This window comes from Anser anser, assembly GCF_964211835.1.
Source record: "Anser anser genome assembly, chromosome: 18".
Classification (NCBI taxonomy): Eukaryota; Metazoa; Chordata; class Aves; order Anseriformes; family Anatidae; genus Anser; species Anser anser.
Window position 1 is genome coordinate 9,849,670 of NC_139739.1, and position 13,223 is coordinate 9,862,892.

The 13,223-nt window shown below is 49.3% G+C and overlaps 2 protein-coding genes across 3 annotated transcripts in view; one reads left to right on the forward strand and one right to left on the reverse strand.

The window, feature by feature from the left end:
* Positions 1–333: 333 nt before the first annotated feature.
* Positions 334–5,423, reverse strand: TSSK2 (testis specific serine kinase 2). Its single transcript, XM_083803572.1, has one exon. It carries the CDS (start codon positions 1,394–1,396, stop codon positions 428–430), a length of 969 nt encoding a protein of 322 aa, XP_083659698.1. The 5' UTR covers positions 1,397–5,423; the 3' UTR covers positions 334–427.
* Positions 5,424–5,662: 239 nt separating this feature from the next.
* The window catches only part of DGCR2 (DiGeorge syndrome critical region gene 2), a 49,316-nt gene continuing 41,755 nt past the window's right edge, over positions 5,663–13,223 (forward strand). Inside the window, exon 1 of one of the 2 annotated variants that reach the window (XM_083803587.1) lies at positions 5,663–6,059. In XM_083803587.1, the coding sequence (XP_083659713.1) occupies positions 5,981–6,059 (79 nt within the window). In that variant the 5' untranslated portion in view covers positions 5,663–5,980. Of the gene's footprint in view, positions 6,060–6,123; positions 7,836–13,223 lie in introns of those variants that run through there. The other variant, XM_083803588.1, reaches the window with a different exon arrangement.

Here is a 13,223-nt window from a genome sequence, read left to right on the forward strand (position 1 = left end):
TCTGTTTAATGTAAGTGGAGTTCAGACTGATGCTGCTGAGTGTACAGTGGACCTGTCAAGAGAATTGTTATGTTGTGAAAAAAGTATGCATGCAGTTCCAGACATCAATTCACACTTCCTAATAACCTGCACTGTTACTTACTGAATTCTGCAGCTGGTATAATCAGAAACTTGAGAAACGTGTGAGAAATGTGTCAGTCAGCAGCACTGTGACCTGAAAGTTTTCTGATGTACTTTTGACCGTAACTTCTGGTCCCTGCAAACCGTATCAGGGACGGGTCTATTAGAACAGCAGCGTTCATTCAGCTTAGCAGATGCACGGTATTTTATGTTTCTATGCTTTGTAAAGCAAAAGACGAGGACTGTTTCTTAAAGGGTTCAGAGAAGCTCAAGTCAAAAACCAGCAGTTCACAAGTTGGACCGATTTTTAAGAGGATCCGTTTTCCTTCTCTCCTTCCTGTTCTGCAGTGTGGGTTTTGGCTTCCTGGTTGTGCTCAGGCTTTTCGTCATGCAGGTTTTGGGAACACTCACCAATTTCCGCAGCTGATGGAGAGGTAGGGATTTCTGATTTTGAAGTCTGCAACCATGAGTGTCTCAAAACGTCATCTATACACAGCCTCTGAGATACATCGGGCTGGAGCAAGTGGTAAATAAGGTCCTTGCACTCTGTAGTCAGGTATTTTGACTTGGGGAAGGGAATCCTGTGTTGTTTCTGAATACAGATCATTTTTCTAACATTAGAATCATCAAAGGGCATTAATGCGTAGACCATTGTATACAGGATGACACCCAGGCTCCATATGTCAGAAATCTTGGGGTCGCAAGGAATGCCCTGCAGCACTTCAGGGGCTGCATATGCAGCAGACCCACAGAAGGTTTTACTGAGAATAGTTCTCCCATTTTCGTCCCGAGACAAGGATTTGGAAAAGCCGAAGTCTGACAGCTTGACATTTAGGTCTTTGTCGAGAAGGATGTTCTCACATTTCAGGTCCCTGTGAGCAAGGTCTGAGTCATGGCAGTGCTTGATGGCAGAAGCCAACTGCTGGAACTTTAAACGAGCAAAGTCCTCCTTCATGGCTCCTGTGATCTTGATGTAGTCCAGGAGGTCTCCCTTTACCCCCAGCTCCATGATGATGTACACTTTCCCACTGGATGTTTCAAAGATCTCATAGGTTTTGATGATCGATGGGTGGTGCAAGCGTTTCAAAGCAGCTATTTCCCTGGGAAGAAATCTCTCCAGGAAGTCCCGGGGAGTTTTCCTCTTGTCGATTATCTTTATGGCCACGTTGCATTTCAGCTTGTTGCAGTAGGCTGACTTCACCTTGCCGTACGAGCCTTCTCCCAGCGTGACACTCAGGCTGTAACCCTTCTTTTCAAGCACCGCAGCATCATCCATGGTGGGAGAGCTTTGGGGAGCTGTGTGAGCTGGTGCTGGTGTGCATCATGCGTGGTGGCAGGTGGTGTGGCCACGCACCATGGTGGCTGCCCGAGCTGCTGAAACCGCAGGCGAGCGGCCGGCTGGCCCGGCACCGGGCGCTGTGTGATGTCACAGACAGCTCCTGCAGTTGGAACGGTGCTTCCAGTCCTGCAGAGCCCCGGGTGACCTCATCCGAGGTAAAAATGTGGTGGCAAGTCTGAGAGATGGTGGTCGTGCTCTACCTTCTTCATAAAACAGTCTTTGTGTTTAGTTTTGCTGATAGGGTGGAAGCAGCTTAAAAGTTTTTCTTTTTTCTGAAATGTACCTACATCTTTTATATCTAATGCTGTGTTAACCAGGTGCTCAGCTGTGCAGTAAATAATTTGGTAGACACATTTGATTTGGGTGTGGGGAATTACCTGTGGCATATGAAAAAGAAAATGAATGTAATCACACAGGGTAAATTTTGGGGGGTATCCTCCTCTTCAGTCTTTGGTCTGCCAGCTTCCTCCCCCCTGCCCTCCTCCCCAGGGTGATATGAAGGAATTTTTCATAATGATGTTCAGAAAAAAGCTCCTTCCTGAAAGCTTAAAACTATTGGAAAAATGTCTTGAGTAACTTAATTTAGTGAAGTAGAACTCTTAAAATATTTCTGCTGCTGAAGGTTTCCTTTTTTACTTAACAGATTGAAATCTAGTCTTAGCAATTCTTTTGGTTATCTTGAGTTTACAAAAGATTTGTTGTTAAGTTTCTTAAATGCTTTCATTCCGCAACAGACCAGTTTTTGTCTTTGCAATGGCTGTGTTTGAGAATTGTGGTGGGTTTTTTGTTTGTTTGCTTGGGGCTTGGAAGGGCAGGATGTGCCATCCCTTAACTTCATTTCCTTAGTTTTCATTCAGCCCCTCCATTCCGTAGGTCATGATTTGCTGCTTTTTGTGGGCTTTGCATCTGGCTTTTTCTTAAACCCTCACTCTTTGGGAAGTTTGACTTCCAGCTTCTGCTATTCTCGAGAAAGGCTCACGACAGCACCTTCTTCAGAGCTGATCGGAGGATTCCTGTTGTTTTGTGTGTTGATTGCTTCACTGTCATCAGCCTCTGGGGCTTTGTGTTGATTTCAGCTTTTTCAAACTTGATTTTTCAGCTTCCATGTGTCTGACTTCAAAGACTTGATGGCGATGGGAACAGCACAGGGCTAGGGACAATCGTGCAGTCCCCCAGCATGGATAACAGCCTTCTGAAGAACTGAAGCAGTACCTCCGACAGCCAGACTGGGGCTTTTAAAAACTTTTTTCCTCCCTTTCTTTGAAACTTATGACTAATCATTATAATTAACCAGAAGGATGAAGAGCAGTTTTAACCATTCGGAGCCGTGCGTGTTCCAGTAAGAACTGATCTCTGTGAGACCAGCACTTTTGCTGGAGAAGCACCGAGCACCTTTTGAGCAGGAAGCAGGCGTAGCCACGTGTGTGCCCTTCCTGCACCACGCCTGAGTACAGGACAGCCTGTGTAACACTTGGCAGTCTTGACGTTTGCTATAATCAGGTGACGTTTTACCCAGGGAATATCTGTGGAAATTTTTAGGCAGCTCTTTGAGCAGTGCCTGCAGACCTGTGTAAGGTGCGGGGTGTTTGCCTTGCTTGTCCTGGTGGAGAGCTTCCTCTCGCGCGGTTTCCGCTGCCACTTCCAAAACTAACGTCCCTGAACAGGAAACCCTTCCAAGTGAATAGACTTTTTATAGTGCACCTTGTAAAAAGGAACTGATCAATACGGCTTTGCTAGGGTTTGTGACTGCATGAAATGAACAGGTTTTGGTTTCTTTAATTTGGAAATAACTGAGGGCTGAGTTTTTCTTGAGGTAAACAAACAAAAACTTCTCAGATGTTCAGAAATGAATGTACAGAGCATCTGTTTACTAATGTGTCCATGTTTTCAGTGACCCTTAAAGACCAAACTGGATAAATAACTATGAAGTTCTTAGGTAACATTTTATTTATTTCAGTGTTCTGACAATCAATGTCCCTAGTTAATAGGTGATGCTCACACGCAGAAGGATTTCTTTGCTCAGAAAAGCCTTGGCTGAATGCTTCCTAGCATTTCAGACTAGTTGTGCTCATACCAGGATGTGGCGGGCTCACAGAATAACATGTAGACAAATGGGGTATCCAAGAATTGTTAGTTTTGTATCGTGCAATTCATGCTCAAAAGCAGATTGCAGTAAATATCTTGTGGGACAGTGTTGGTTCTGTCGTCCCTGGAGTGAATTAACCTACACAACCTTACTAACATCCTAGTCTTGATTCTGCCAGATTGAAGGGCCTTTATGTATTTGCTAGAACTATAATTTATTTTCAGTGAAAGGCTATAAAACTGGATCTCTTGAAGGCTATGGAGTGCTCTTCAGATGGGCTATTCCTGTAACACTCGCTTTGATGTCTTGTCTCCGCTTCCTGCTGCAGTCGCAAGCACCCCGTTATCTGTAATTAAGGAATCAGTGGGCTCTTTGTTGCCAGATTTTTTTGGTACTGTAGCACTAGCAGATAATGTGCTTTACATGGCCAAATCAAAAGTGGAAAAAAAACCAGCTTGTTGTTGATGACTTCTTACTTCTTTTTTTCTGAGTGTTATTTTTCTTCTTACGTGCGAGGCCCAAGCACGCTTCCCCCCTCGGCTGAAATAAGAGGCAGAGCACTTGCAGAGCTACGGAGGCTGTCGGCAGTGAGCGACGCTGCGAGGGGCCACTGCTGGTGTGCAAGGAATCGTGGTGGCCCCCGTGGAGCTGGGGCCGTGGCCCGAGGTGGGGCTGTAACATCAGTGCCGTCGTTACAGGGTCTGTGTGGGAAGGGGCAGCCCGGGGCTCGGCTCCTTGCGAGGAAGGAGCCAGTGAGGGATCCCTGCACAAGGGCTTCTTGTTTGCGTAAGTGGGAAGAAAAACTGGGGCATTCTGGCTCTTCAGCAGTGTTGGTTTTGGCAAGGGCAGGTTGTAATTGTTAGAGAAAGTTAAGAGAACCATTACTGAGCAGCCAGCAAGGATCAGGATGACTTGCTGGAGGCAGGAGCCAGGCCCGGTGCCTTAAAGCAGCACGGGGTGGCATGGGGCTGACAGGGGCTGCAGCCTGGCCCCACAGCTCTGCTCCTGCCATGGTGTGGTTGGGGCTCTGCGCTGCTTCCTCCTGCCCTGGAGGTTTAGCACAGACGGGAAGCTGCGGTTGGAAATACTTGGTTATTTTGGAGGACTGGGCTGTTTCTCTGCAATAATAAGGGAAATGAATCCAGTCGGTCAGGGGAGGGGGAGATGATGCCATGACTGCTTCCTCCTATTTGCATTCCTCGTCCCTTGGTTATTGGGCCCCAGCCTCTGCTGCTGGCTGCCCCTGGACCCCAGCAGCTGACCTGCAGCCCCTGGCCCCACTTCTGCTGGGGCACCTTGGGCTGTTCTGTAGTCCCTGGGTGCAAAGCCAGGGCAGAGCAGCCCCGGCATCTCCTGGATCACTGCTCCCACGCCATGCTCACCCCAGGGCCATGCCCAGGCTCCAGGTGAGGTGGGCTTGGGGGCTCCAGCTGACTTTGGGGACGAATTTGCCAAGCTGGTGGGCTTGAAACTGCCTCTACCCACGGCATCACAGGGCATGTGTGCCTTCAAGGGGAGGATGTGCTCATGCCTCGGCTCCCCACGGATGCTCAGCTCACGGCAGGGCCTGGCAGCGCACGGAGCTTCAGAAGGGCTCGTGGCCTAAAGCCTCCCGCTGTGTGCCCCCAGCCCCATTGGGCCCGGGGGGGCTCCAGCTGCTGCCCCCCCCGGGACAGCGCTGCCAGGCCTGGGCTGGGGCTCGCCGGGTGAGAAGCGGCCGGGGCCTCGGCTTCACCCGGCACAGGCGGCGTGGTGTTATTTCATTTAACCCTCGTCTGCGCCTACTTATAATTAAATCGTAATTAAAAATAAATAAATAATTAAAAAAAGCACCAGCTCTGCTTTCGGCTGCACCCCCCCAGGCACCATCACAGGTTTGGGTGCCCCCCCCGGCCATCACCCCCCGTTTTGGGTGCCCCCCCCCCCCCCCCGCTACCCCCGGTTTCGGCCGCCCTCCCCCCGCCCCCTCCCGGGGCCGTTCCGCGCCCCGCAGCCCCCCCCCGAGCCCCCTCCCACCCCTCAGTGGGCGTGGCCACGCGCAGGCCCCGCCCCTCCGCGCCGCCGATTGGCCGGGAGGGGGCGTGGCGGCGGCGGAGCGGGGCGGGAGGCGGCGGGGGGGGGGAAGGCGGCGGGGAGGCGCGGCCGCCATCTTGTGCGTCGCCGGAGCCAGGCGAGCGGCCCGCGGCGCGGCGCCGCCCCGACCTCCGCGCTCCCCGCCGCCGCAGCCAGGGCCGCCCGCTCCCGCCCGGGGGCGGCGGCGGACGGGGCGGGGAAGAGCTCGGTGCGGCCCGGGGGCCCGCGGTGGCGACGGTGGTGGCGGCGGCGGCTCCTCCTCCTCCTCCTCCTCCTCCTCCTCCTCCTCCTGCCCTTCCTCCCGCCTCTCGTCGCCCCGCGGCTTTGTGGCGCTGCGCCGGGGGAGGATGAACGGAGGATAAATGGTGCCCAAAGCGGACAGCGGCACCTTCCTCCTGCTCTTCCTGCTGGTGCTGAGCATCACCGAGCCGCTGCGGCCAGGTAGGGGCGGTGGGGCCGGGCCTTCCTCCCTCCTCCTCCTCCTCCGCTGCCCCCGGTGCGGCTCCGGGGGGCTCGGCGGAGCCGGGCACGGAGCTGGCCGCAGCCGGGGAGTTGTGCCCCGAGCTGGGCTCCTGCCGAGCTCCGTGCCCCTCAAAGCGTGTAGGTGAGATGCTTGGGGGAGTGGCAGCGCCCGTGCTGGCTGAAGGTGGCTTCTTTTTATTTGGGTAGGAGTCGGGAAGTTGGAAAGCTGAGGTGGAGCGCTGTATGGCCCTGCAGTTAATTAGCAGGGGAGATGCGGCGTGATTAAGTTGTCAGGTGCTCCTTGCTTACCCGCCGCTGTGCTGCGGGCCCCGGGTGTGTGCCACGCTGAGACCCCAGCTCGCCTCCGTGACTAACACCTCCTGGAGTAACGCTTCGAGGGGGAACCAGCGATAACCCCCAGACTGCCCCGCTTTCCAAGTGACGTTTGATTATGCCAAAAAGAAAAACCTTGTGGCATCTCGGTTCTCGTGTCATCTTCCCACTTCTCTTTTCACTTCTTCACTTCTTTCCTTCTTCCAATTTGATGGCGAAATTCACGCGGCAGGCATGGTGGTTTGAAACGTTGAGACTATTAACTTTCCAGAAATGATTGGTGTTTGTTGGCTGAGAACTCCTACTTTTCCAACTCTGTCGCTTGGTTCAAGTTTCTCCTTGGGTGCTGAGCTCCCTCGAAGTTTGGCATAGCTCTCGCCCGTCTCCGGCTGCTCCTGCCAAAGAGAATCGATAGCCGGAGCATGGGGCAGCTTTGCAGGTTTGGAAGCTGTCCTCCCATTGCAAAGCGAGATTACTCCTGGGTGATCCTCACCCTTGGTAAATAGGAAAGTAAGAGCGGTGGCGTTCCTCTGGTAGCTTTGAAATTCCCTCGTCCTTTCTCTTCAAAATAACTTTTATGACCCAAACCAATAAAACATAACAGTGTTAGTGAAGTGTGCTCCAGCAAGTTCTCGGTACGGCTGAAACACAATTGGGTCAGTGTAGGCAGCCTTGCTGAAATAACTAACTTCGATGTTGAAACAGCTGCGTGTGTGACTTGCTTTGTTTTATCTTGTTTTTTTGGCACCGTTGACAGCGCAGTGTGTATATATAGGGCTCATGATGTGCGCTTAAGTAGCCAAAAAAAAAAGTTGCCAACCTAGCTAGTATTGTTACAGCTAGAGGCTTATATGTGGGAGAAGATACTATGTGAAACTGATTTCAGGCGAATTCCTTTATAGCTGACACTAAGTGCTGCGGAGAGCCAAACTTCTAGCTGGAAACGTTCAGCAGAGATTCATGGTTTTGTGTCTTTTTACAGGTGGGTAGGTTTGGCCCTGACCCCCGAGGTATGGAATTGGGCATTGTAGCCTCCTAGAAACTAGAAAATGGTACTTCCCGTGCTGTGTCAGAACGGTTATTGCTCCAGCATGGTATCAAATGTCAGTTAGCAGGTGATGCGTGGTGGAGGAAGACAAGTTTTTCATTGAATTTTGCTCCTTCAAGGTGAATGTTTTTTTTTCACTGTTGCTCTAATATATCTGCTTTGGAGATCTGTGGTCTTGTAGCTACACTGGCAGAAACATCCTGCTTGTAAACATACCCCAACTGTCATCCTCTCAGGTTGTACAACACTGGCTTTGAAACCTGTAGCATTAGGATTCCTCTGCGGCAGCTCCATATGCATCACTTGAACCTTGCTCGAGCCATATGTGTCGTCCCATATGTACGCGCACGGTTACGCGTGGAACCATATGTCAGGTACGAACCTCAATTCACCTTCGTGTGAAGTAATGCAGCCACGTGCAGCGTGGCATCTGGAACTCAGTGCTGTTAGAGGAATTTCCAAATTCCTTCTGGGATGCCCTCGCCCATCCTGTTTACTGGAGCGCCCTGCTTGAGCTGTCCGTGGTGATGCCTGTCCTCCTGGGGACTGCCGTGAGCTCGGGTCGTCTCACCGAGGTGACCCTTGTGTCCCTCTGCCAAGGTTTGCTTTTAACTTGCTTTGCTTACCACCTCAAATAGATCACCTGTTTAGCAGATTAAATAGTGTTGGGGTTTATCGTGAGATAAAAGGTGCAAATAGGGAAAATCTGGTTCATGCAAGGATGCGGAGAACCAAATTTCCGATTTTAAACAACGATAATGGTAGTGAAGTCTCCCTTGTCTCTTCTGGGCAAGTGCATGGATTTCTTCACAAAGAGTTAGAATAGCGCTTGGAATTTAGTTTTCCCAGTGGTGTTTGTTTTTCTTCCTGCTTCTTTAAACCTGTGTATTGTAGCAACTGTCTTACTAGTTTACAAAGGATGCCTGCAGCTTGCTTAACTTAAATCTGTACTTGGAGCTATCAAATGAGTGCTGCAGAGTGATGGGAGGTTTTATGTACTCGGAGATGAATGTGTAGTCCCTTCACAATTCAGTCCCGGCGAATCAGGCACCTCTTTGTACTTCCATGTTAATTTGACACTAGCTTTGTATCCATGTTCTTGCTGTGCTCTTCAGATAAATAAAACCTTCTTTTAAGCCTCCTCAACTGTAGTATCTTTTCAGGCGAGTTGAAAGGCAGTGAGTTTACAGGAACCTATTTTTTCTGCATTTAGGGTGAGATAGTTTATCTCCTAATTTATTAAAAACTAATTTACATTTCCTTTCTTTGTGGATTTTTCTGTCTTGGTTACAAAAGTCAGTTTTGCACTGTTACCATCACTAACATCAGGTTACCATCACTAACATCAGCACTAGCTGTGGAGATGCAGATTCCTAAAGGTACCATGGGCAGTTACATTTTTCTGAGCCCATGGGCTTTTAATGGTAATTCTGTGCCTTTGAGAACCTCAGCTTGGATGTGTTTGTCCCAGAGTCTCTCTTTCCCTTTTCTTTCCCTTTCTGTTTTGACCACCAACTGTTCATTTTGGCTACTGGTCCGCTTTATAATGCGTTGCTGCAAGTTCTTTTTTGTTTTTTAGTAGAGCATTTCTCCTTAGCTGGCGTTACTCATTATCTTTGGAAGCTGCTAATGTGGAGTTGAATGTGTCAGACCTTTGCAACTATACGGGTGTACAGGGAAAGACTGCCGTAATGTTTCTTTTAAACAGTGACTAAATTGACTGTATCTGGTGTTCAGACGCTTGTTTGAGCTCTTCACCATGGTGGGGTTTGGCTTAATATCTTTTCCAGGACACCTCAAAACATCTGCTTCAGGTTATTGAACTGAGAGCTGTTGCTTTTAGGTAAAGAAGTATTTCACGGATGTTTTAACTGAATCGCAGTAAACTGTACTGGTGCCAGACTGGATTTAGACACTCGTGCGTTTCTGTCAGTTGTCTAAAAAGCATCAGAGGTTGAAATCATTAAGAATTCAGTTCTGTAGTACAGTTTGAGGATGCGTAAGAAGTTCCTGTCAACATCCCATCACACAACTGAAAAGCAAAGGTTTGGGGGTCTTTATTTAATCTTAGGAGCTTAAACAGTCTGAGATGATCCAGACGGCACATTTTAGTGTTTAGAGGATTAATTAAGATCATCATCGCTAACGACAATAACTTGTTTTCATGTTTCTTCTAACAAGATACTGCTGCTTGCTAATGGAAAACACTTAAACGTGGTCAGGCTTTATATTGGATTTTGTAATAGTGGTTTAGTACAGAAGCTTGTGAATGTAGGTCATTGGGCTCTCTTGTTAGAGCATTTACCAGGCAGCTAAAAGCCAATTGAGTTCTCCTTCTTGCAGCTTTTTTTCTCCACTTCAAAGCTGGCTGGAGGAAGTAATTCCATGACCTAAGTTTTGTTTCTAAAAAATCTGGCGCAACTTATCTGATGGGCAACGTACAGAACAATTTGCCGGAGCGAGACGTCTCATTACACAGCCCCAAAACCTTGGCTATAAGCTGGCACATCTCACGTGCCATGGGGCTCGTGCGGGGCTGGCAGTGTGCGGGGGCTCGCCGGCACGGTGCTGGTGCTGCTGCTTGGCCCGTAGGTGTGGGGCTGAAACACAGCGCGGCTCCTGGGGATAGAAGTCCGGACACACCCGCAATAAAACTGGTATGCTCTGCTGGAATTTGTCTGGTTTTTACTAATTATATTGCATTAGTTAATTCAGCGGAGGACTCAGTCATTAGACATGACCTAGGCACAGCCTTCCTCTGCTCTGAAGAGATTTCATCAGCAAGCAAATGGAAACCCTCATTTTGCTTTCTGTTCACTGCCTCGACCTTAGAGAAAGCCGTGGTGAGTGGTATTTATTCTGTTCCAGGTTCTTGTAGTCCCTGTCTCTGTGTTCAGCTGGATTCCCAGGTGAGGGCTCCGTGATGTGAGACAGCTATTTTTTTTTTTTATTGCTCCTCAGTCGGTGTTGCTGGAAGTAGGCCTGCCCCCTCACCAAGCCCCCTGTTTTTCAGCCTGCCAGTTATTGTTTTTTCCCTCCTCCTGTTACGTATCAGCGTTCTCTTTTCCTGGTGTTTCGGGGCTCTGCTGCTTGCTGTTGTTACGAGCTGCGAAGCGAGGGTGATGGATTTGACAACTCTTCCTTGCAGCTGCTACCAGTGTAGTGGGGACAAGGCAGGCAGTACCAGGCCTCGTTAGCAGGTCTGATGTTTTAGGACTGGTAATTCCTGGTGTTAATGGTTGAGCAGACTTTGGGGCGCAAGTGGGCTTGCTGCTAGCTGTGGCTGCAGAGTAAAGGAGGAGAAAGGAGTTTGTAGACAGAGGGCAGTTTGTGTGTGTGGGTTGGGTTCTCAGGGGCAGAAAGGGAACTTTGACAGATGTGGCTTCTGTGTCCCCGTGGTAGATTCAGGAATAGACAAAGATGAGGCCAGAGCACAGGAGTGGCAGAGCACAGACCGCTGCTGCAGCCTCTCTGGTTGTCAGAGTGCCCTGTGTTCCTCTAGTGCCAGAGGAATGGCACAGCTCGATCCAAGAGTTAAGGGCTTCAGGTACTAAGAACGAAAGATGTGAAATCCCCCAGTGAATGTCAGAAAACCCACTGAGGCTTCAATGAACTATTCCGTCTCCTGGAATTAATTTAGGGCTGGTTTTGATGTTGAATTGTAATGCAAGAGTGGTAGCTGTCTCTAGAATTGGTCTTTGGGTAATGCCCAAGTCTCTGCTGTTGGTTTTTTTTTTTTTAAAATGTGATTTCTTGCAACTTTTATGAAGTTTCATTTCACTCTGTGGGGTGCACATAAATAACTTGTGCCATGACTAGCAGGAGTTCCCATTCTGCTCCCGAGTGTCATGCAATAGAGCACGGAAGGGAGGGGGTGGCGATAACCGCACGCCTTCCTTTGTGTCCCGGTGTCCCGCAGTGAGTGAGGGTGGTAGCGCGGGCTGCTAGAGCCTCGTGGCCAGGAGGGGTGCTGAGAGATGAGGCAGTCCCCCCGACCGTCCCAACACAAAATCTCGGCACAGGCAGTTCCCAGAGGATAACTAACTGTCTAGCACATTTTTAATGATTTCCTGTGACAGAGTCTGAACAGCAGATTCCTTTGGTAAAGCTACTTGCCAATCTGTTGCTCATCCTGCAGTCGCAGCATATTATCCCTGTCTAAATACAGTACTGCACACGTATCTCTGATGCGCGGCAGCTTTAAAGAACAGTTTGCCAGTTTCCCAAGCCCATCCTGGTGCCGGGGCCACCGGTGTTTAATCAGTGATGGTCCTTCCTGTCCTTGCTCCAGCCTGCCTGCCTCTCCGCAGAGGGTTTAGGTACCACCACGGGTCAGACACAACCCCTGGCATGGTTGCGCTGATGGTACGGTTTGTGGGCAACCTGCCGAGAATCGAGGAGAAATCTGCATCATTTGGTTAAGTCACTGATGAGCTGTAGCGAGTGAGTTTTCAAACAACTCAGCGACTGAGTTGCTTGAAAACGCGAGTTTAGGATTAACCTTTAATCCGCATTCCCCAAACTGTCAAACCCTCTGGCACGGTGTGGTTTCCCATGAAACTTTCAGTGTTATCTTTGTGCTAGAGGGTCAGCCTGCTGATGCTGTGTTTGACAACAGCATCTTAACGATGTTGGTTATACGGAGCTCCTAAGGAGGTTGTTGTCAGCGTTTGCCTACTGATCGGGTTATTGAGAAATACAAATTTTCTTAAGCTTAATGGGAATTGATAGTTGCCTCATTAACAGTAGCTAAACAGCATAATGTTCAGCTTCCTAGTTAATTAAAATTAAACTTGGTTGATCTAACTGTAAATTTAGTTTCCACTGTTTATTGACTGGTGCCTGACAGCCATCAGCTAGCTCTGTGCACGGAAAGGTGGGTTCAGCTCTGGGTGAGTTATGTGACTCTTCGACTGCACTTAGGTTTTCCCTGCTTTTTTGTGCTTTAACTTACCAATTTTCTTCTTGTTGTACTTTAATTCATTATCTCTATTTCCTGTGTTGTATCCTCTCCTTCATATATTCCTCCTGTGCTATGCTTCTTTGTTCCTCTCCCTCTTTGGGCCAAATTACTTGGGGTGCACGGTGAGGCTATGTGGGGACCAAAGCTGGTGGAAAAAAAGGCACAAAGTGCCATGTCTTGCAGAGGGATGAGCAGTCTCCGTCCTGGCCGCAGCTGTGTTTCCCTGCGGCAGCCTGGGTGCTGTGATTGAAGTGCCAAAGTGTCCCCAGGGCTGCGTTTTGACTTGGGTCTGCGCGTGGGAGCGGGCAGCCGGGGGGCTGGAGCCGAGCATGGGGGGGCTGGAGCTGAGCACGGCCTTGGCACGGGCAGCAGGGAGGGATTTTATGCAGCTCTGGGTGAGTGTTGTCCTGCAGCGTTTACATTTATGGATTTGCTTTGTCTGTGCTCATATTTTGTTAGCGATTTGAGTAGAAAGGATTTCTTCTGCCTTAAGAGCGACGTGTTTTGTTCTGTACATTTTAAAAGCAAACAAAAAAAAACCAAATCGTCCAGCTTCTGATGCCTGCTTGGTTTGAGTTTGTGCACTTTGCCTTGTGTATGCCACACTTGTAAAACACGTTACAACTTTTTTTATTCTAGGACTAGTTAAAACTGCGGTTGTTTTATTTCTGAATTTGTAAAATTGTTACGCCTAAATTGCTCTTTACTGACTAAAGTGCAGTAACACAGAGGTACTGCATTACTGAGGTCTTGGAACGAATGATGAAAAGCTGGCTGAACTGGGAATCTTGCAGCAGTG